This window comes from Vipera berus (assembly GCF_964194415.1).
Source record: "Vipera berus genome assembly, chromosome: 1".
NCBI classification, from domain to species: domain Eukaryota; kingdom Metazoa; phylum Chordata; class Lepidosauria; order Squamata; family Viperidae; genus Vipera; species Vipera berus.
The window spans coordinates 152,151,522-152,176,282 of record NC_138202.1 but is presented as its reverse complement, the minus strand read 5'-3'; the positions used below and the strand labels follow the sequence as shown (position 1 = coordinate 152,176,282).

Here is a 24,761-nt window from a genome sequence, read left to right as displayed (position 1 = left end):
CATTGTTGATGTTTCCTAGTTGGGTAATGAGATATCTGTGAACAAACAACCAGCCTGACCTACATATATTCTCTTCTATTGGATTGAACATTCCAGTTACATTACATTTCTTCAGTAAAGGGGCAAAGAGATGCTGAGCTGGGAAAACCTCTCCGGCTTTGCTATAAAAATGAATTTGATTCAAAGGTATCATCTGAACAAATAGTAATGGCTCAACTAATTGGTCAAATAATATTCAACCATCTGAAAAATAAGGGATGAGATATTTATATGAAGTATGTATATCTGTTGAACAAATCATGTAATATTTGTATTTAAATGAAATAAGTCTTGGCTCCTAGGAAGCAAAGTTTTCCCTCATTTTTATTTCGTACTGCAATGTTCAATTTAAGTTTCATTGCTGTTGCAATTGAGAAGCAGGCGATCACTTACATAAGAGCATTTTAGATTGCTGTCAGACAAGTAGTTAATTGACAGGCAGTTCCATTTGCGTGCTTTTCTTAGTGAATATTATAGTCAGTTAAATGGCTTTTTATGTAGAAAAAAGCTCAGACATATTACAAATATTTGACTTTGAACAATCAGAAGAGAAATGTATTGATGCTTTTGTTGTTGGAGAAGAGTCTTAAGAATGCCATGGATAACCAAAAGAACAAGTAAATGGATCAAAGAACAAATCAATGTACATTCACATCTTGCCTTTTCTCAGCTATTCCTGGAAGGTTTCATTCAGCAACTTTTGAAGAATCATAAATATCTCACATTTGCCATAGTTTGTGAGACTGCTTTTAAAATGTCTCATAGAACAAATCAATCCAGAGTTCTCACTCAGGGCACAAATGAGCAGGCTCAGCTGGTCATTTTTTTGATAATTTTTTTTTATCCTGCCTTTGTTGTTTTAGACACATTGTGTGAAGATCCAACTCCCTTAAAAAGTTTGTAATGCAGGGAATGGGTACATGGTTAGGACATCTGAAAGGCCCAATTAGGAATATGTCTTAAATATGATCATTTGAGGTTGATCATTTGTGCCTCAAGAAAGAACTCTGAATCAATTTGTCTTAATGATCCATTTCTTTGTTTTATAGAAACATAGAAAACTGACAGGAAAAAAAGACCCAGTGGCCCATCAACTGTGCCCTTTGAGTGTTTATTGTTTTTGTTTTATTTTTAATTTATTATTTTTTATTATTAAATTTTTATTTATTTATTTATGTTGAATATAAACGTGAGCTTATCCTAAGCATGTTTAAACTCAGTTACTGACAATTGACCTACTACCTCTGCTGGAAGTTGGTTCCAAGCTTCCACTAGTCTTTCTGTGAAGTAATAACTTTCTAACGTTACTTTTAAATTTCTCAGTTTGAGGTTATGCCCTCGTGTCCTTGATTTTTGCTCAATATTGAAAACACTGCCATCTGGAACCTTATTCACACCCTTAATATATTTCCCTTCTGTCTCCAGGCTATACATATTCAGTTCCTCCAGTGTCTCCTGATGTGTTTTGTCCCTCAGACTTTGCACTATTTTTGTTGCCCATCTCTAGACTTACCAATATCTTTTTTTAAGTGAGGTTTCCAGAAGCGGCATAGTATTCTAAATGGGGTCTGACTAAAGCCCTATGTAGCAGGACTAGGAACTCCTTTTTCCTGCTGGTGATCCCTCTAGTGATTTCTGGACTATTCACGATATTCTCTGGAATCTGCTCCAATACCAACATACAAAAGCATGATAAAAAAATTAGTCTTTTTGCAACTTTAAGATTGGGACAGCCTGCTTCATGAGCCATGGTGGTGCAGTGGTTAGAATGCAGTATTGCAGGCTAACCCTGCCCACAGCCAGGAGTTCGGTCCTGAGAGGGCTCGAGGTTGACTCAGCCTCTCATCCTTTCAAAGTTGGTAAAATGAGGCAGCATGCTGACTCAGTAAAACCATTTGGAGAGTGCTGTAAAGCATTACGAAGCGGTATATAAGTTTAAGTGCTATTAGTTTGCTATTCATATGCCCATAAATATAGAAGCTCTGCAGGCTTATAATAGGAGGGGCAGCCTGTTGGACATAGCCTGGCAGAATAAGGGAAAATAAATCTTCAGTGTATGTCATTAAACAAAACTCCTCCTAGAAATGGGCAAGAGAGAAAGTAAAGCTGAGGCATTCAGTTACATTCAGTTGTAAAAACCTAGGAGGCTGCCTGAAACTGAATCCTTCTAGCTCTATATTAACCACGCCAACGGTCGGGAAACTAGGTTAGGCGCTGTGAAAATGAGCCTTGGGCTTCTGCGTCCTCTCGTTCACTTCCAGTTTGTCAGAAAATTAAAGGTAGCTCAAGGGAGGAAATGTCAGTATTTACAGGGAAACAAAAGCACAGAAATGTTATGCCTGACCAGTCGTGCTCATCTTTGACCTTCTGTCTGAATCAAATCAACAATTTCGTCAAATCATTGTAACCATACGGTAAAAGAACTGAAACTATGGTTTGTTTATAAAATTTATTGGCCACCCACCTCACCAAAGGGGAACCCTGGGCAGAGTTGTATTAATGTACATAAATACAATAATACACTTTACACACACACACACACATATATATTTATATTTTATGTAGGATGGAATCGACAGAGAAATGTGAAGCAGTGATTGCTCATTTTAATGGGAAATTTATTAAAACCCCACCAGGAGTTTCTGGTAAGTGGTGTGCATGTATTTGTTTATGTGTTTGCATGTTTGTTCATTCCTTGGAAAATGCGAAGTTAATGAGTTTTAGAACTAGGGTATAAAAAGTGGGAGGCAGAACAACAATGTGGGTGTTGTGTCATCATCTTTTTTTTTTAAAGCAAAATGCTCCTGTTCCCTTTGCAGCGTTAATCAGACTTGGGGAGAAAGATAGAAGGAAGAGTGCCTTCTGTTCCCACCCTTCTCTGATAGTCCCTCCCTTATTATCTTAATTAACATGAGAGGATTGCTAGCCCCAGGCCAATTCAAACCGATCCCTTTCGAACATGTAAACAGTCCATTCTTCCCTCAGCAGACAGTCATGTGGGCAGATGTGACTTGTGAATTAGGCTATTGTCAGTGTCCCTGGCCATTCTTCTGTACATTGAGCACCCTTTTGTGGAAATTTTTCACATGGTTGCAGAAACTCTGAAAAGGTTGCTGTATGTGAACAGGGAGATTATGGATACTGTTGCCTCTGTCGTTCAACTCTTCAGTAGTGCAAGCATTATTTATTCCACTTACTGTAATCAAAAGGAGAGACCAGACGGAAAAACTAGTATCATGATAATGTTCTAGCACCAAAGCATACATTACAGCACTTCAAATCCCTGTAGCTGTAGTAAGTAACTCTGGAATGTGAGTGCAGGAAAAGGAAGGATAAAATGAGTCTTCAGTTTTTAATTAGCTCACTTTTCACATAGATTTGTTTGCTTGCTAGCACTGTATTTGACTCTTCTTCATATGAAACTTTGGTACCCAAATATATAATGAGATGAAGCTGATCGTGTGGTTTTTCTTTTATTGATTTTTATTGTTGTTGCTGCTGTTCATACCAAAGTATCTTGTATATTACTATTGCAGAAGCAGGAAAAAAATCATAACAGCTCCTGTTAATAAAAAATAATGTGTTCATTGGTTGCTGTTAGAATCCCAGCCCATTTTGTGATGGACAGCTCTCAACTTATGATAGCTCATAATACTGCCAGAAGCAACCACCCTTTTATTATCAACATCTACCAGAATAGAGTAACATATTTCTCTATAGGATTAAAAAATAAAAATAATTAACCAGATGTGGAGTGCAGGGTAAGAAGAGCACTTACTACATCTACCAAGCAATCGATCAATCAACAAGAAAGCCTTTGTTTTACTGTCCAGTGTTACTCAGATGATACGACAGTGGGAAGAGCAGGCTGAACAGCAGAATTTAGATTAAGAAAAAAATGGAATTAAATGTCATTTATCTCATAATTGTTGTATGTCCAAACCATGCCATCAGTATTGTAGAACTTCTTAACAAATGTACATTCTTTTTCCATGTTTTTACCAGTGATTGTTGCTTTGCTCATTGATGTTCTCTGCGAAGTCAGAGTTTTTTGAGGGGCCCCATGCCCCAGTTTTCAGATCTTTTGTGAACTTCTTTAATTCTTTTTCTTCTATTCTACTATCCCCTTGTACTGCTGCATCAATTATCCACTTTATTCTTTTCAACATATAACTATCTGGTATATAATTATTATGACCTGTTGCACAGTATACCAGATGTTCAGACTGGATTTGACATTTTTGTCTACCTATCGAATTCTTTCCAAGGACCTGGAATAGGCAGATGTGGATATTTGATGATGCTAGAGGTATCTTTGTGCAGGATGTAAGCTGTTCCGAGTAAAGCTGCTCTTTGCAATTGACTGATGGTGAATTTGTCAATGCCGATGGTGTTCAAATGGTACTCCAGTTGCTTTGGGATTGCACCCAGGTGCCCATGACTATTGGTACTAACTTTGCCTTTTTTCGCCACAATCATTCTATTTCTATTTGCGGGTCTTTGTATTTTGTTATCTTTTCCAGTTCTTTTTCTTCTCGTTTGCTGTCTCCAGATACTGCTACATCTGTTATCCAGACTTTTTTGTCCTTCTTATCAACAATTGTTAAGTCTCTGGTTTTATGTGGCAGGTGCTTGCCTGTTTGAAATCTAAAGTCCCAGAGCACCTTAGCTTCTTCATTTTTTATTATTTTATCTCTTTTATGGTTCCACCGGTTCTTGCTTGCAGGCAAATGGTATTTCTTGCAGATCTTCCAATGTACCATTGTTGCTATTATGTCATGCCATTGTTTGTAGTCAGTCTTGCAACAGCTAACCAGATGGTCCACTGTTTCTCAGGTTCTTTGCAAAGGCAACACTTGCTATCTGTTGCTGTCTTCTCAATTCTGGCTTTGTATGCATTTGTTCTCAAGGCTTGGTTTTGTGCAGCCAGAATTAGCCCCGCTGTCTCTTTCTTCAACTTTCCTGCTCTTAGCTATTGCCAGCTCTGGTTATTATCTGCTTTCCCTGCTGTTTTTTTTTTTAATGTACTGGCCGTGTAATGCTTTGTCTTCCCATGTCTGCTTTCTGTTCTTCATTTGGTCTTGTAGGCAAGTTTGGTCTCTCCAATATTCAGTAGGCCTTCCTGGTATACTAGGTTCAGTGCATCTTCTACATCAGGGGTGTCAAATTGCCGGCCCGCAGACCGGATGCGTCATCCGGAAGCCACACCCACCCCATTGACAGCAATGGCAAAACCATCCTGATACATTGCGCGACATTACATGATGTCGCAAGTTTGACATGTCTGTTCTACATTATCCTTAATATATTCTTCTAATGCTATTTTTTCTTCTTCAATTGTCTAATGTACTTGCAAGATTCCATGCCGACCCATTTTCCTTGATAAAAATAAAGTCTGTCAACATTGTTGACATTATTTTTCTGGTCTTTCTATCCAGGGCTTTTAGTTCTGCTTGGTCTATTCCATCATTCCAGCTGTGTATCTAATGACTGGAATTGCACAAGTGTTGATTGCCTTGATAGTATGTCCTCCATGATTTTGGACTTTAAGATCTTCTTCACTCTCCTGATATATTCATTTCTAACCTTTTTCTTGGCTTCATTGTGCTTGATGTCAGCCTGAAGGATGCCCAAGTATTTATAGTGGCCATCTTCATCCAGATACTTCATGTTATTTCCATAGGACATCTTGATTCCTTCAGCTTTCACCATTTTCCCTAATTTGATGGTAAGCAGGTCACATTTGTCCAGTCCAAACTATTGCAATATCTTGAATACATATGTGGACATGTTGAGCAGCGATTCTATTTCAGATGGTATATTTCCATACAGCTTCAAGTCGTCCATGTAAAGGATGTGAGATATTATTAAGGTATTATTAATAGTAGTAATTCAGTTAATTATCAACCTTATGTATTAGTTTAATACCCAGCTGACTGGCATAAGATGCAATGAACTCCCAAGAGCCAGACAAAAGACTTTTGTCTTTTTTTCCTACGCTTCCTCTAAGAGCATCAAATTCTTTGCTTGTGTGTATAAGGTCCACATAGTTTCTGACTAATAGTCTGAATTTGAACTGTTTGAAATTGATATCTCTGTTTTGAGCTTGAAACAGCTGTTTTGTGTTCAAAACAGTTGCTTTGCTTTTTAAGTGGATTGTTTTGGGGCACTTTGAAATGACTGAAACCGATTCTTTCAAATAGTTATTTTGAACTCAAAACACAGCTGTTTGAATTCAAAATGGTTTGCATTCAGAACATCTTACACATTGCCACTTCTGACCTGTCTTGTACTCTTCTGATGTCTGGCTAGCTTCAGTGGTCTTTTAAAATTCACATTTGCTTCTTGACATAGTGAAAAGGGCAAGGTTTGCTTCATTCCAGCTTTAGAAGAGGCAGTAGTTACTGTCTGTTAGCAGCACAGCTTACTTCTGTGTAGGACAAGGATAAAATATATTGAATATAAATAAATCTGCCAAAAAGCAAAATCCTTCTAATAGAGGACTGTTGGCTAAATCAGAAGTCTTGATTTGGATCAGAAAAATCTGCAAGAACAGAGAAGTCAGGACATGTTACTGAACAGATTTGGATGGAAAACCATCTAAAAAAGCCATGCTGTCATATCCTTCTAAGCTGAAAAAAAACATCTGGAATCAAATGCAAAATGGCCAGATAAGTTGGCAGGAGAAAAAGCTGGGACTCTCGGACAGCAAGAAAGTGTTCAGGAAACGCTGAACAAACATTTCTAAGAAAATCAGGCCAGACTCTTTTAAAAAAAATCTATTGAACTTTGTAAGAAGCATTTTTTTTAGAAATGTTTTTATACTAAAGTGTGCAAATGAGTAAACTTTGGGCACCTGTCCCATTCAAAAAAAAGTACAACTGTAGAAGTTCCTAAAAAGAATCGAAGAGCCTAGGCAAGTAACAATCATAGTGGTAGTATATCTGTTAACCCTGTGCCTTTAACTTAGCACCGTACAGACATAGGATAAAAACAGCAATTCAAACTATAGCATACTATAAACATTTCTAAAATTATCTTGTAGAATAAGGAATCTCTAAAGTAAAAGATCCCTGACAGTCTACAGTATTAGGACTATTCAGAAAGAACCAAGGAAGCATTAAAACCTATTCAATTCTTGCTGTTGTTGGAATAGAATAGATGTAAGACTAAAAAAAGTTGGTAGTATTAGCGGGAATGTGTATGAAGGTACAGTAGCTGCAGAGTTATTCTGTAAGAGCCATTGTTACAAACCAGAACCAACTTAGAGAAACGAGGAAATCAAGACTTATATCTGTGAAATCAGTGTTCAGATAAGGACTAAAGCAGGGGTGTCAAATGGCTGGCCTGCAGGCCGGATGCATCATGCCGAAACCGTGCCCACCCCATTGCCGGCAATGGAAAAAAAGTTGAGATACATTGCAACACGTCACGTGACATTGTGAGTTTGACACCCCTGCACTAAAGGAACAAGCCAGTCTAGTTTTGCCATTGCTTCCCCATTCATTTTCTTGTGATCCACTGATTTGAATAAACCACTGAAAGGGATTGCCAATAATGATTGACAGTAGTGACTGTTCAGGGTCCTCCCACAGGTACATAGGGCCAAGGCTTCTTCTCTAGGCATCCAACTTGCCACTGCTCCATAATGTGCAATCTGCTAGAAGGAGGCACTTACTCGCATAGTGTTAACTGGGTGGTAGAGAGCAGGCAAATAATGGTTGGGGCCTGCTACCCAAATGAGGTGCTTCAGCACTAAAACAGGGCAAAAATGTTCCTGAATGTGGAGAAAAAGGAAGGAATATCATTGAGGCAGGTGCTGCTCTCATTCCCATTTCTTAAGTAAACTGGAGTCCTTGGTTTGTGAGCCCAGCTTCCTTAAGCTTAATTATGAATGAATTCGTCAGAGGAATATAGGTGTAGACAGGCTGTGGTTGAGGTCCTATATAACATGTTGTGTTTCTGAGCAAAACAGACAACTGAGTAGAACTCAAGAAATCTGCACCAGGCAGAGAAGGGAGAGCTTGTTGTGGGGATATAAGAGGGATTGTAAACTGCTGGGGCCCAGAGTCATGTAATCCAGTAGCCAAGAATAGGACAGAAATTTATATAATTTCGTTCCAGAAGACACTGCACAATTCTTGGTACTCAGCTCTCCGTATGCAAGGTTAAGTAAGATTTATGCCTTTACAGCAGGGTAGGAAGCACAGCGGCCATAATAGCAATCGGAATAGCATTTAAATTGATATTACCGCCCAATAGCACTTTACAGCAATTTCTGGGTGGTTTACAATGTAAGCATTATCTTGCATATTGGCCCCAATAATCTGGGTCCTCATTTTATCGACCTCAGAGGGATGGAAGGCTGACTCAGTCTTGAAGCCCCATCAGGATCGAACTCCAGGCTGTGGACAGAGTTTGCCTGCCATACTGCACTTTAACCTCTGCATCATGATGATGATGATGGTGGTGGAGGAGGAGAAGAAGAAGGAAGAAGAGGAGGAGGATTTCCATTTACATCCTGTTTTTCCTCATCTGTTCCTGGGAGATTTTATTCCAATCTGGAGATGATAAATACCTCACATTTGCTGTAATATGCCAGCCTGCTTTTAAAATACTATTTTAAAAAGACAAATCAGTCCAGTTTGATCTGCCCAGTTTTGTCTAGGAAGCCAGTTTCATATAGTGAGAGGGAAGGCTACGGCTGTGCCTCCAGGGGCCTCTTCCATCCCTGAGGTGCTCCATGCTCTGCTTAACAACCTGCATGTTCATTTAACAGTTCATTGGGGAAAGTAGGGATGGGGGTCATTAGGTGAAATGCTTCATCTAACAGCTGTTGCAACATGTGACTATGCATATGGTCCTATCTCGAGGATTAACTTAATCAAACAACATAATATGGTTTAATAATGTACAGTTGAAAATCTGTGGATGGAGCGGGGAGGAATTAATTCCTTTTCTGATTATGTTACTAGACTTCTGAACCCATTGAAAGTACTTGCAGACCACTGTCATGATAAAATAACTTCCAGCCTAATTTGTATGCTAAAATTATATTTCTTGCTAAATTATCTTTCTGTTAAAAAGTTTGTGTGCATGTTTTACTGGAAACGAGAGTAAGGAAACTGACTGAGAACATGCTTCTGAATATCTAGCCCAAGTAATGTAATCTGAGTGTAATTCAGTCTAATCCCTGTCTTTATATTCCATAAAAACAACAAACCGATTTTCCTGAAAATTGATAAATTACCAGAACTCACAGATAATGGAGAAATCACAAACAACAAAACAATTGTTTAGAACAATTTTAGCATTGTTCACCGTAGAAATGTATACTCTAAGAAATGATTTTCTCTACAACATATCATTATAAATAGCAGTCAATTCAAAGCACTACGTGAAATGCAAATGACTGCATTGTTAATACAAAATGGCAGCTGGAGTGGTTGGGATGATCAGACATCCCAGAATTTTCAAGCTTATGGTTTATATAATTCATATTATATTTTGAGACAGGGTTTATATAGTCTATGGAATGTTGTTTGCTGAAAATCAGTGAAGCAGGAAAATTATTATTAGCTGAAAGTATTAACAACCGACTTTATGGTAGTGCTTCTACAGAGTCATTAAGTGTATTACAAGGAAAGGGAGGAACAGCTGTGTTTTAGTCAAAATAGTTCTGTTCAGTCAGCCATTCTATGATAAAATCTGAAGAAAAATGGAGCCACTAAAAGCCCACGTAAAAGTCAACAGGAAGAAAGCTAATTGCATCTCCTGGGGGAAAGAAATTCCATATATATAGTGTCACTGCCAAAAAGGACCTTTTTTTGTATCTGCCAGCTTCCACCCATCATGTTTGTAGCTGATCTTTGTAGCTGATACATTCCTCTTAACGTGAACTTTACAGTTCAAATTAGATTTGCAGACTATTTTCAGGTATTCATTCGTCATTCTATCTCTTCCCATGCAGAAATACCTTAAAATTAAAGCATTATCAAGATTCAGACTTTCAGAACTTAAAGCAACCTTCTTCCACTCACTAGATATTTTATAATAGAATTTCTTAGAATCCCTAGCCATCGACCATGTTTATGAAGTAAGGTAAAAACTTCAGTTTATAATAAACATGTTACCTATTACCAGCCATGCTGACTCAGGAATTCTGGGAGTTGAAATCCACAAGTCATAAAAGAGCCAAGGTTCCCTACCCCTGCCCTATACCATTACAGAAGGTGACTATCCAGTCTCTTTTTAAAAGCCTCCAGTGATGGAGCACCCACAATTTCTGAAGGCAAAATGTTCCACTGGCTAATTTTCACTGTCAGGAAATTTCTCCTTAGTTATAGGTTGGATCTCTCTTTGATTAGTTTCCATCCATTGTTGTCTTTGTAATTCTGATTTAAAAGGCAGAAAAGGATGGATGGATGGATTTGCACTCAAAACTATAGGTGAGAATAGTTGAATGCAGTTGGATCCCTTTAAGGTTGTTTAAGCTGTTAGAGAACACAAATAGAATTAAGATCTGCAAAACTTGCTTATACTGTTACATGCTCACAGTTAATTCTGCAAGATCCTCCTGGATGACGAAAATATTAGATACGTGCCAAAACAGGCGTTATGTGTCATAGAAGTGCTTCATAATGTCACCATTTTAATTTCGGATATATAATGCAACAGAACAGCTATGTAAACAGCATTCAGTGCATAGCTGTATCTTATTGACATTTTTTTTTCAAAAGGAAGGGAAGGGGTTTCCTCCAAATAAATTTAACAATAAAATGTGGGATGGAAGAATTTATTAGTGTAATGGAGGAAGATACTATTGGACAAGAAATGCTGTAGACTTTGAATGTCTGACCATTTGAAGCTGCAGAGCATCCTCTGTCCATTAAGATTCTCCATACAGATGAGGATGATGGAAAATCAGAAGTAGGTAGTTCTTGACTTACAAGCGTTCGTGACTCATGTCTGTTTTTCACACTTACAACCATTGTAGCATCCCTGTAAGTCACGCGATCAAAATTGGGGCACTTGGCAACTGGCATGTATTTATGATGGTTGCAATGTCCCGTCATGTGACCCCCCTTTTGTGAGCTTCTGACAAGCAAAGTCAATGGGGAAGCTGGATTTGCTTAATGACCATGTAACAATTGCAGTGATTCGCTTAACATCTGTGGCAAAAAAGTTTGTAAAGCAAGGCGCTGTTCACTTAGCAACTATCTTGCTTAGCAGCAGAAATTTTGGGCTCAATTGTGGATGTAAGTCGGGGACTAACTGTACCTCAGCTGGTGCAGAATCTCCATGAATAGGGAAGCTCTACAGTGTATCATCTCTATTTAGAGGGGAATGAAAGGAATATGGTGACTAAGCAGGACTAGAAGTTATAAACGCACTTTCTTTGGATTAAGAACTGCTGAATTCATTGGGATGTAATGCAGGTAGATTAAAATGACTTTTTGCCCTTTCCTTTTTGCAAGAAGAATAAAACAAAAACAGTGCACTAAAAAGATCCAGTTTCAGCATAGAAGTATCCTGTGAATACATAGAGAGCAATAGGACAGGAGTCCCCAGGCTGCGGCCCGCTACCTGGCCATTCGGATCTGGGCCGCACAAGCTTGCATGGCCTTTCTCCCTCCCCCGCCACCCCCAGTTGGGTCACCAAGCCCTAAAGGTTGGGGACCACTGCAATACGAGCTGTTGAATTCAGTGAGACTTACTAGAATAAATATTACAGGCTTATACTTGCTGAATCCAGATTCCACAAACAGCCTCTTTTTGTCTGTGTATCTGTGCACATATGCCTGTTTTCAAAAGGGTACTTTGATAAACGCTAGAAAAGTTTCTATCTTGTATATAAAGATAGAAGAATCCAGTCTTAAAGGGTCCTGTATTAAATGAATGAGAAAATTTCTAATATGAATGCATTCTTCACCACCACCCCTTTAAGTATCTTTTGTGGCCACAGAGCATGGCCACGGACCATCAAGACTTAACTCTAGATTTAAATCATAACATTTCTTCAAGCCTTCGTGGACCCCGTGATGACATTGAAGCCCCCACCAGTCCGCGGACCACAGTTGAGAACCACTGAACTAGAGCATTTCTCTGTGCCAGTGAATAAATCCTCCATTGGTGTATCTGTATATCTACGTTTACGGTATCTTTATATAGTATAAAAAATGTACAGTATACAGAGAGGTGAAAATCAGTAGTTGAAAATGTACTGAGTTGAAATGAGCATTCTCCTACAGATAGTCCTCACTTAATGACTGGGTTTTTTATGACTGTTTTATGATTTGAAGTTATGACAGCCACAAAAGGGGCTTTAAAGCACCCTAGCCTTCATAAATGGTCACATGAATGCATGTGGAATGGATCAGCTTTACAATAGGCCGTGATGTTCTGCAGTCTCATAACCATGATTCGCTATGTTTTTTATGGTTTCTGCCCATTCAAACGAATACATTCACTTAATGACCATTGTGTTCATTTAACAACTGTTATGAAAGAGGCCAGAAAATTATTTCTGTTTACTTAGGTGCCTCAACTTAATGACCACAGCGACTTAGGCCATAATTCCAGGATCAGTTATAAAGTTGCAAATCAAGGACTATCTGTTACTCTATATTCATCTTACTGACTTGGCTGAATGTAAAGATAATAGTCCTATTAATTCAGTAATCCGCATACATTTATGTATACTAGATTGCTGATCTAGATAATTAAGCTAAATCAGATGGCAGTAAGACCTTTTCAAATAGTGAGAAGAAAATATATCATTTTGCAATCCCAGAGACTAGTACATCAAATTAATCCTAAAGGATTTTGTTTAGCTCCTACAGAACCTTTGTTGTGCAAGTTTGCGGATGGAGGACAAAAAAAGAGACAGAATCAGAACAAATATATACAAAATGGAAGAGCATGGCACAGAGAAGGCGAGGTGAGACTTGTAAGTTCTCATTTCAACCTTTTAAAGTTTATGTGTGTGTAGATTAAGAAAGTAGTTAATAGTACTTTACATTTCTGTGCTATTTGCCTTCTTGATAATATAAACATTGAAATTAAAATCAAATATGCAATCCCTTTCTAGGAATGTTTTAATTTTGTTAAAGACCATTTATTGCTTTGTGACTAGGAGTCAAATCAATAAGAACAATAAACAAAATGCAATAGAATCAAAATTGCACGTCAGCAAAGGGAGGAAATGGCAATTAAATACCTTTAATCAAATCAAACCGTAACCTAATCACAGCACTGAACCAGAATAGCCTTCCAAGTCATGTCAGAAAAGCAAGGGGCATTGACACACACTTCCAAAGTTTCATCAAACGTTTGATGGCTCTTAGTAGTTTAGTGAGTTGGTGCCTCTCAAGGGAAGGAGCTCCAATTATTGCTATTCTTGAAAATACCCTCTCTTTCCTAGCCACATGTGCAGTGCACATTGTGTGGTTTAACAGCTCAGCTACATTCTGGCACGTGGTTATATGAGCACATTTCTATCATGAGTCAGCATATCCTGAAAAGTTCGGTAAATAACAAGATATATAGTAGCTGAGATTTGTATGGGCTTTAAAAGCATGCTTGGGGAAAGTCAGGGGCAGGGAAGGGTGCATTGCAAACATTCCCATTGGGAGATAGGCAGCTGAGTGCCAAAGCTGAATAAACGTGAAAATATATTTTGATTGGGGCTCTGTATTTCATTGAATAAGTATTGGAACTCCTAAAATACCTCACTTTGTATATCAGTTACGCTAAAAATTATTTCATGAAATACTGTGCTTTGCTGTCATTGTATCATTTTTTAATTAATTCAAACAGATGGGCTAGTGTAATGTTTCGATTGGGTTAGTAACCACTGTTTATTGATGATTAATTGCTCCTTTTCCGAAAGGCTGGGATGACACTCACTTACGATCCAACTACCGCTGCTTTACAAAATGGGTATGTAAATAAAGCACTTAATAAATGCATTTGATTTTCCTGTATCTTTTAAAAAGTTAATAATGAAGATGTGTGTATTTTCTAGATTTTACCCCTCACCATACAGTATTGCAACAAACAGAATGATCACTCAAACATCTATCACGCCATATATAGCTTCTCCAGTTTCTACATACCAGGTGTGTATTTCAAGGTTAACAGAATTAACAGTAGAATTATGTTTCCTTTGCAAGTGGCTCATTTGTATTATACATATTGAAAAGCCTTACCAAATCTGGACATATCTAGATGAGGAGCCCTCAGCTCTCAGATTCCCTCAAAGCCCATTGATAAGAGCTCCAGAAATTAAGGATTATCCATTTGGAAGGCAAACAGGTTAAGAAAAGCTGTGTACAGCACCAAAGATAGTGCAGAACTATTCCACACAAATTTCTGAGTAAACCACTCCTTGGTTTCCTGTTCTAGGAATTGATAACTACAGCAGGGGGACATAAAAGCTTCTGTTGCTTAAATGTATTGCTGAAATTAGAGATAATGTATTAAGTTTGAGGGAATTATGAAAACCTCAGATTGCTTATCAGATTTGCTGAAAAAGAACAGGCCTGTATCACTAGAAGAGTAAAGAGTCTCCCTAAAATTGTATGTTAGTATATGTTACAGGAAGGATCCCTGGAGTGTTTATAGATTATTTTGTAAGATTTCAAGTAGATTTCCTGTTTACTTCCTATTTAGTGCAGGATCTCACAAAACATTTGGAGATAAACCCAATGAACCTTCTTCCAAGACTGAAGAAGAAAGTGAGCAATCTCACACTGTCTTTAACCCCACATCTCTCTTGGGAAGGCTGTGTAAGATTAGCCTCCAGAGACCTTGCTAGCTTCAATGGCTTAGAAGAGGGGAAGGAAAGAGGAAAACAAAAACAGCATTACTGAGAATTGCTGCCTTTTCCTCTTGCTTTCAGGGAGTGAAATTGGCTTGGTTGAGGGCAAAGGAACTGTATTCAGCCAATGTGGGATCCCTGCCCGGTCCCGTGGCTCTGCTCAGGGTAGGGATTGGCAAATGCCCAGGTATGCTTGGGAGGAAGGCTCTGCCAGACAGGAAGGCCCCGAGAAATCAATCCCACATTCTACTGAAGGGGTTTCATAAATAGCTTTTGCAGACTTCACTGGCTGCTACTTCTGAGTTCTCCTCCAGATGGAGCTTTTGAGCAAGTGATGTAGATAAATGGCTCTGGTTTTCTCTGTTTCAAAAACTATACTCGATGCTAGTTAGGCGTGTATACAGAGAATAAAGAGGGGCTTGCGTGGTTGCTTCTCTTTACAGCCTACTCTGTGTATGGGCAACTTGTTCATAAATTAGGGTTTAATTTGTTTTCAATATCTGTATTTGTGCATTCTGTTATTTATGTCACTGTTCACCGCCCTGAGTCCTTAGGGAGAAGGGCGGTATACAAATCAAATAAATAAATAATAAATAAATAAATAAATAAATAAATAAAGGCCAGCGTAATTTGTACCCATGCTTATCCAAACAGGATATGAACCTGTGGAACTTGCCCTTCTGAATCTTTCAGTGTGCCGTTTTATAGTTCACTGTTTGAAAAAGAAAGCGAAGGTATCAACACCTAGCAGTTATTACAGGTTTAAGACATTCATAGGCAGCACGTTTATTTTAGGTAGAAATGTCTCAAGATATTTTTTTTTTCTTAAAATGTCCGGATGATCCTTATCAGAGCCAAGGTATACTTTCCTCCAGTTCTATCTTTGTCTGATTAAGCTCTATTAACTATTCCTTTCATCCAGAGTATTCGTCCCAAATAGAAGCAAAATATCTCTTCAGTCATATTTACAATGAACTTCTAGTGTTAAGTGCAGTCAGAGTTGGAGAACGCTAAAGCTCAACAAACAACCTCCTCTACTGTAAATCCCAGTTGGTCTGAGAAAAAGGAAACAGATGTTACCGCTTAGTCAGACCCCTCCCTCGGCTTGGTGTCTGTGAAAACCCTGCTGAGGAGATCACATCCTGTAGTCTTGCAGTGTCAGATCGGGATTGCTGCTATTCAGCTTTCTACTTCTATTTAAAAAAGGGAGGAATTATTTACATCTTAAATCATTTATCATCTGCTTGTAGCATTTGAAGGCACTGTACTAATACATGTTGGGTAGAGAGGATAATGGTGTCTTCTAAGTGAAGGATAATGTGAATTAACACAGTCTACCAGGTTGTCCTGTATTGGCACTGGAATTGTCACTTCTTGCAGCCAACAGAGAAGTCAACTTAAGCCCACTTCCCAACCTTGAGTCTTCAGAGGATGGTCAAGTCCAGTGCAAACTTAGGATGATAGCTGTCATCCAACAATATTTATAAACTTAACATTATTGGAGGCTGGTTGAAGATACACTGAACATTCTATAAGTTATTTATCATTAATAGAAATTTGTTTAAATGGATTTTGTTTTATTTTCCAGGTGCAGAGTCCCTCCTGGATGCAGCCTCAACCATATATAATGCAGCATCCTGTAAGCATGCACTGTTTCTCTTAATGTTGCTCTGATTGCTCTTGGAATGGGAATGGGGAGGAAATGATTTCATTCCCATTTTTTATGGGTTTATACAGTCAGAGACGGACTATATAAACCCATATAGCTATATTCTATAGCAGGCACAACCTACTGTATACACTAAACAACCACCAAGAGTTGCTGGGAGTCAGGCATTGAACTAATATAACATTATATACAATCCATCACTATTGATTTAAAAAAAATAATTTCATCTTATCCTTAAGCCCCCTAATCTAAAAGACTAAGTGACTGATAGATCAATTCTGTCCACCTCTGCTGAAACAGCTGTAATGGGAAGCAAAGATGGAAAGTTGTAAAATTGGGATGAAAACCTATGAGTCCTATATACCTCCTGGAAGATACTAGGGTGGTTTGTCATGGGGTATCATAAACCTGAAAGGCATTAATTTGGGGATAGCTATAAATACATACATACCCAAACAGGTATGTATGTATGCATGTGTGCTCATATCTTTAGATACAGAGTTCCTGACAGGAAATCCTAGATCTATCACTTCTGAAGCTTAGGAGTTCACTTAGGAAATACATTGTGCTCACTTCTCCCATTGAATTTAGTTTAGAGAAACTTGCAGTCTATATTTGGGGCTGGATGATAACTGTACAGCCATACATGGATGATAACTGTACAGCCATACATGGAGCCCATTACTTCACTAACTGCCCTGCTAAAATAACTTTACCAGAAATATTCTTACTTATAGAATAAAATAGCCATACCGGATTAGTCTAATGTTCCGTTTAATCCAGCATCTTGTTTCCTGCATGCTGCAAAGAGTTAGATTTATTGGCTTAGATGATCCCTTCCAATTCTATGCTGGATAGCCAAAGGTTTCCCAGAACATTTTTGTCCTAGAGAGCTACAAAAGTGAATGGAGCCAGTGACCATAACATCCATTTTGTTTTTTGTTTTAAGTAGGGGGGAGAACTGGAGTTTGTGCAAAAAAAAAAAGAATTCCTATTGCAGTAACAAGATCCATGTATGCTATGTTTTGTCTGGAAAAAATGGTCCTTTATAAGTGTTAGAAAACACTCAGGAAATGCCATGAAGGTGACCTTTTCCTATGGCTGAGGAAATGGAAGATTCCCGCTTATATAGCACTCAGTAGAATCCCACATACTTACTTGTGCCTTAAATTGTGATAATCTTGCAATGAACAATAATTTCATAATTATATGAATTTCATAATGTTCATCTTCCAGCATATGTTTTCCTCAACCATTCATTTCAAAAACCAAGTGTGCTGTTTTAATAAAGATCTTAAACTTGTTTGTTTGCTTGTTTGTATCCTGCTTTTATCATTTACGCAAATAATTCAAGGCAACGGACATATCCAATACATCTTCCTTCCCCTATTTGCCCCACAATGACAACCCCCGTGAGGTGAGTTGGGCTGAGAGAGAATGACTGGCCGAGGTCAGAATGGATCGTACTGAAGAAGTCTTGACCCCAAACCTTTTGTTTTCTATAAAAACGTCTTACTTGGCTAGGAAAGAAAGAAAAATCCACGTTAGGAAATGTTTGAAACCTGTCTCTTTCATTCTGGTAGGGTGCTGTATTAACTCCTTCCATGGAGCACACCATGTCTTTGCAGCCAGCGTCAATGATAAGTCCCTTGACCCAACAGATGGGCCACCTTTCGTTGGGCAGCACTGGAACAGTACGTAGCCTTCCAATAAGTTCCATTAGTAACCACTGTAAAAGTTATTATCTGTTCTGTGGAATTTTCACTACCTAGTACGAGTGCATCCACTAGAAACCCTGTCCATTCATAAAATTCCTAAAGTTTACCTTCGTAATTTTTTCGAGAGAGGAACATGAACATGGGCAGATTTGAAGGGTGAATGTAGCTGCTTTTCTTCCCTGTATTTCTCAAAAATACTTGATCTTACAGCTTGATAGCAGTGCTATCAGCATACATTGTGAATGAGTTCTTGACTCTACTATGAGCCATTCATCTCTTATCTGCCAACAAGAACTGGCATTGCTAGATGAAATGTCTTACAGAGAAAAAATAGACACAGTCGCCAGTGATTTGGTTAAAATGATTTTGGAAACACTTGATTTATTTCTCCAAGATATTAAAGCAAAACACGTAAAAACACGCTTTTACAGGTAGTCCTCAACTTATGACAACAATTGAGCCCAAAATTTCTGTTATTAAGTGAGACATTTGTCAAATGGGTTTTGCCCCATTTTACGACTTTTCTTGCCACAGCTGTTAAGTGAATCATTGCAGTGGATAAGTTAGTAATAGGGTTAGTGATGTGGCCTCCCCATTGACTTTGCTTGTCAGAAGGGCACAAAAGATGATCACATGACCCTGGGATACAGCAAAGGTCATAAATATGAACCAGTTGCCAAACGTCTGAATTTTGACCACAGTCATGGGGCTGCTGCAAAGGTCATAACTATAAAAACCGGTCATAAATCACAATTCTAGTGCTGTTGTAACTTTGAACGGTTACTAAACACGATGTTGTAAGTCGAGGACTACCTGTATTTGTTAATAATCTGAGAACACGCATTCTTTCTGTAATAGTAATAGTTCTTAGACTTATATACCGCTTCACAGTGCTTTACAGCCCTCTCTGAGCGGTTTACAGAGTCAGCATATTGCCCCCCAACAATGTGGGTCCTCATTTTACTGACATCACAACGATGGAAGACTGAGTCAACCTTGAGCTGGTGAGAATTGAACTGCCAAACTGCTGGCAATCAGCAGTCAGCAGAATTAGCCTGCAATACTGCATTCTAACCAGTGCGCCACCATGGGTCTGTAAGCTGCCTATAAATCATTGTGAATGAATTGGGTGGCCATATAAATTTTCTTAATGAATAAATAAATACCTTCACTGGCTCAATTCATCATAGTTTATCTAAACAAGTTATAACAAGTTTTAGTTTCTACATTACTCCATCCTCCATCACACGGTTGGATGAAAGCTGTATCTGCTTTCAAATACACTGTGTTTTGCTTGGAATTGCTAAATTTAAGCCTACGTTAATCAGGGTTTGCCATTTCAACTGTGATTATGAATCATGGCTAAACAAAAACAGAAGAGAACTCTTCCAAGCAAGTCATGGTACACATATTTATTGGGTCTTATATGTCAGATGGTAACATGCTTGAATGTGCTTATGTTTAAGATGGTAACATGCTTGTATGTGCTCTATTGAGCTGAATATATTATCTGCCTCTTTTGTAGTACATGCCTGCCACAACAGCTATGCAAGGAGCTTATATCCCCCAGTATACACACGTTCCCACTGCAGCTGTTCCAGTTGAGGTGAGAAAATCTTTACTAGTCAAAATGTATTGCATTATTGCTGTGAACTCTTGGGCGGCGGGGGGCAGGGTTTGCTACTCTTAATGATGCATCATGTTTTTAAATGGTTTTTAGGCTTCTATGTTTCTACATCGCCCGAAGTTACTCTGTGAGTGAGATGAGTGGTGTCTAAATTTGACAAACAAATACAATGAAAATTCTACATGTACCTTCTTAAGAATTTGATTAATAGAGTGGGATAAAAGCAACTATGGCAAGTGTGTGTGTGTGTGTGTGTGTGTGTGTGGTGGTAGTGGTGGTTGATGTGCTTTCATGCACAATCTTTGTAGAGAACCAATAAAGAATTTGTCTTAAGAAAAGTGGCGACCGTAACACATACCATATTGCCCTGAAAATAAGACCCGGTCTTATTTTGGGGGGGGGGGTTACTTCCAAAAGAAGTAGCAGGTCTTATTTTCAGGGGAAAGGGTTTGTCTTTTCCACTTACCTTGCAGCGGTGGCACCAACAGCCCTGCCCAGCCGGCTCACTTCTTCTGTAACCGAAGGAGCAACTTGCTTCTGCAGCTGAGAATGGAGCTCGGCCTGCATTTCACAGTCAGAGGCCTTTCCGGAAGGCCTGTGCAGCCCAGAACTGAGCTATGGATAGCTTGGTTCTAGGCTGCACAGGCCTTCTGGAAAGGCCTCTGACTGCGAAATGCAGGCCGAGCTCCATTCTCAGCTGCAGAAGGAAGCTGCTCCTTCCAGCGAGGCAAGTGTCGATCCATGGGAGGCTTGGCTGCATTAGTAAGCTCCAACCCCCCCCCCTTCCCTGCCCTAGCTTGATTTTTTTAGGTGAGCGCTTTGCCCCAAAACTAGGGCTTATTTTGGGGGCAGGGCTTATATTATGCACACACCCCCAAAAGTCAATCTAGGACTTACTTTTGGGGAAACATGGTAATACTATAGGTAATCCTCGACTTACAACCACAATTGAGCCCAAAATTTCTGTTGCTATGTGAGACATTTGTTAAGTGAGTTTTGCCCCATTTTATGACCCTTCTTGCTACAGTTGTTAAGTGAATTTCTGCAATTGTTAAATTAGTAACACGGTTGTTAACTGAATCTGGCTTGCTCATTGATTTTGCTTGTCAGAAAGTCCCAAAAGGTGATTACATCATCCTGGGACACTGCAACCGTTATAAATATGAGTCATTTGCCAAGTGTCTGAATTTTGATCATATGACCATGGGGGGGGGGCATGCTGCAATGGTCGTAAGTGTGAAAAAACAGTCATAAGTCACTTTTCAGTGCCATTGTAACTTTGAAGGGTCATTAAATGAACTGCTGGAAGTCGAAGACTACCTGTATCTGATGTTTTTAGAAACTGTCTAGATATATTTTCTTATAAAATTTGCTCCATAGCTCAATTTGAAGAAATAATTAGAACACCTTTCATACTATAGCTGGTGATTTTTTTTAACAGGAGGCCAGTGGTCAGCAGCAAGTTACAGTAGAAACATCCAGTGATCATTCTCCATACACTTATCAACAAAACAAGTAATTGTGAGGTAAAATTGTTATCGTATTTCTTCAGACATGTACAAAATATTTTCTCATCCCAAAACAGAAAGAAATACAGACTGCTAATTTTATGAAGCCAGTGTGAAATAATGGTGAATTTGGTACCCTGAATGTTTTCTCAGTTCCTACAATAAAATAACAACCATGAACCTGTCAAGGAAGTGTCCTTCTGTTGATTTTAGAAAAATACATTTGTTATAGCAAATTTTCCTTAAGTTGCTTAGAATACCAACCTCTAGAATATCTGTAATAGGGACCCATTCTTATATGGCCATATCTTGATATTTGAATTTGAGAATTTCCTTGGATTTTTAACTTGCCTTCCAATTAACATTTTAGGAAAATACATCTAAGTATTATGCTAAGTATTATGCTTTAATTTTGCAAGATGTCTTACCCTCCACCTGAAAGTAGGATAACTATTTGTATACATATTTGGGAAAAAGAAGCTCAGTGCTTCTGTTCTGTCGATATAATAATATGAAATATTGTTATTAGTTCTCATATCTACTTAAAAATTTTAACATCAAATGTAGATTACGTGCATACAGACATCATGTAATAAACTATGGCTTGTTTCACCAATTTGGGAATTCTTTTTTAGCCATTTCTTGTCTGTGTGAAATGTGTTATGAAAGCCTGGAAATAGCTCAAAAAGAAATGGAAAATAAGCCAGGGAAATCACCCCCGAAGCATCATGTCCCTTTTTGGCATTTCATGTCACTTCACAGGTGCACTTTGTAAACCAGTAACCAGCCCTTGTTTAAACTGATATTACTCCCTTCAAATAAACAATAGTGCATTCATACCTTTAGGCACCGTGTCAACTAAGCTCCGCATAGATTACTTTCTCCTTTTATGTTTATAACCTCAGCAAATTCGTACAAAAGGTTGATATTAGGAATGAGGTATTTGGGAATGAAATGTATTTTTACTTTTTTTTTCCAGATTCGTTGGTGGTGACCTTGCCTAGAGAAGGATGCAAAGGCTGAAACAATCATGGATTTTACTGATCAATTGTGCTTTAGAAATTATTGACAGTTTTGCACAGGTTCTTGAAAACGTTATTTATAATGAAATCAACTGAAACTATTTTTGCTATAAGTTCTATAAGGTGCATAAAGAAAAAGAAAAAAAAAGATCTTAAAATTCATTCTAGTAGCTGTTCCCTCCCCCTCCCCCCCAAACAGGTTTATTTTAGTAAGAAATTTTTTATCAAGTGTTAAATCACGCAAAAAAAAGAAAAAAGAAAAAAAATCTTAAAAATAATTCCGGTCACGCACAGCTCAAAATGGAGACACATCCATGTGCATGACAGAATCCGTGTCTTGGTTTATTTTCATTTTGTTTTAACTTTTTAAAAAATGTATAATTTTTTTTTTGAAGTTTAAATTAGTAAAACATCCATGCTGATGTTCTGTGCTTGCTGTGTGAGTCTCGCTCTAGTGCAGTGTTGCAATTGTAGGGTCTGTTTTCATAGCTTTCTGTTGTTGTTTTTTTCCCTTTAAAAGTAGTCTGAAGTGTCTCATCTTTTTTCTATCAATTCCAATTTGCCTTAACTCTTTTAATGCTGTAGCTGTTTCAGTACGTAGTCCAAACTAATGGTGTAGAATGCTTTTGACCAAAGCTGGTCTATTATGCCTTGTAAAACAGCAGGATAGGGCTTTTAAGAGGTAGTCGATAAAAATTGCTGAAAAATCTGGCTTTTTAAAAATGTGTAGTAAGTGTTTTTAATGATTTTTTCCTCACATAATAATGTAAGGTTGTGAAATGCAAGATTGGGGAATAGGGAAATGTTTTGTGTGAAACACATTTTTCTGACTGGGGAAATTTTAATAGAATAAATCGTTTGTAAGGCCTTATGCCAATTAGTTTTCCTCTGCTAGTTAGGAACTCTGCTGTATGATGCAATGTAAAAAAAACAAAAAAACTTTTTGCCTTTTTTTCCAGAAGCTAATTATGTTTTAGTTGTAGGGTGGGGGAGTTTGGGGTGGGGGGTAGGGAATCATGCCGAATGTTTCTGTCCTTTCTTGTAATGATAATGCTTAAGAACAATGCTGTACTGAGACCTAGCAAATAGAAGCATTTGCTTTTACAGCGAAGGCAAAAGCTAAAAGACTTTTTTCAAAATATAAGCTGAGATTTAAGTAGAAAAGGAATGAGATTGGGTACTCGCTCTCTATATTAGGTAAATAAAGACTTGGCACTTTTTAAAGGTAACTTTACCAAAGAACAAAAGAGCCAGTAACCAATAATTCTGAATTGTCTCAGCAGTTATGTCTTCTGTACTCTTTTATTTTTTATTTTTATTTTTTTCTTTTTGCCGGACCAGTTTGCGGTTAGAAGAATGTGCCTTTTTTTGTACATTTGCATTTAGGTTTTATAATTTTTAATTGATGTATGGACACAAACAAACAAACAAAAAGCATGAAGGAAGACTTGGATCCAAGCAGTGCCACGCTTTATATCATCACTACAAGTGTTCAGTGTAAAGAAAAGAAGGAAGAAAAAATAATTTTGAAACTATGAAATTCCTGATTTCACAAATACACTGTTATTTGTACTTTTTAATGTATTAGATAAAACTCACTGCTCTTAAAAGCTCGTTTTTATTATGATCGCATGTGTAAATTAAGTTGTCTTCCAAAACTGTGTACTTGTCTGGTCAACTGTGTATGATCAGTTATCTACCTCAAGGCTTATTTCTTTTACTAATGGGACAGGTTGCTGGCCCTCCCTGTTACCACAGACCAAATCACCCTAGCTCAGGAGCTAGGCCTAAGCAATTCTTTCTTTTCACTTTTTGTTTTCCTTTTTAGTTTTTAAATTTTATGTGAGTATTCAAGTACAGATGTCAGTGACATTTCATAGTTTCAAAAGTCAATGCTGCTCTGAGAAGTGTAGATTCTAATAAATTACATAGACATAAGAAATATGTTCTGTTTTTGTTTTCTATTTTTTTATTTTTTTAAAGAAAAAAAAGTTGTGGTATTATTGGTTCTATGCTCCCTTGAATTGACTGCTTTGTCAGAGTTCAGCTTCCTTGCATCTTGTTCCTTGGAGGTGGCATGTTTCCAGAAAACATTGAGTTAAAACAGTGTTTCTCAAACTTGGCAAATTTAAGATGTGTGGACTTCAACTCTCCGAATTCCCCAGTCATAACTGGATGTGGGATTCTGGGAGTTGAAGTCCACACACCTTAAAGTTGCCAAGTTTGAGAAATACTGGGTTAGAGGAAGGAATAGATGCTGCTGGAAAGGCTGAACTAAGTGCCATACTCATTATCTGCGTAAGATTTGCAAAATGTATCCTCTGTACATAAAAAAAAATAATCGATTACTTAAACAT

The 24,761-nt window shown here is 38.0% G+C and overlaps 1 protein-coding gene across 6 annotated transcripts in view; it reads left to right on the top strand.

Annotated features, from left to right (window-relative positions):
- RBMS1 (RNA binding motif single stranded interacting protein 1) overlaps positions 1-23,387 on the top strand; it is a 139,643-nt gene extending 116,256 nt beyond the window's left edge. For 3 of the 6 annotated variants that reach the window (XM_081329710.1, XM_081329707.1, XM_081329709.1), the window contains exons 6-14: positions 2,605-2,684; positions 12,873-12,988; positions 13,931-13,980; positions 14,066-14,159; positions 16,449-16,499; positions 18,113-18,223; positions 19,773-19,853; positions 21,316-21,400; positions 22,362-23,387. In XM_081329710.1, coding sequence (XP_081185836.1) covers positions 2,605-2,684; positions 12,873-12,988; positions 13,931-13,980; positions 14,066-14,159; positions 16,449-16,499; positions 18,113-18,223; positions 19,773-19,853; positions 21,316-21,393 — 661 coding nt within the window. In that variant the 3' untranslated portion in view covers positions 21,394-21,400; positions 22,362-23,387. Of the gene's footprint in view, positions 1-2,604; positions 2,685-12,872; positions 12,989-13,930; positions 13,981-14,065; positions 14,160-16,448; positions 16,500-18,112; positions 18,224-19,772; positions 19,854-19,967; positions 20,107-21,315; positions 21,401-22,361 lie in introns of all 6 variants that reach the window. The other 3 variants (XR_014026704.1, XR_014026705.1, XM_081329708.1) reach the window with 3 other exon arrangements.
- The last annotated feature ends 1,374 nt before the right edge of the window (positions 23,388-24,761 follow it).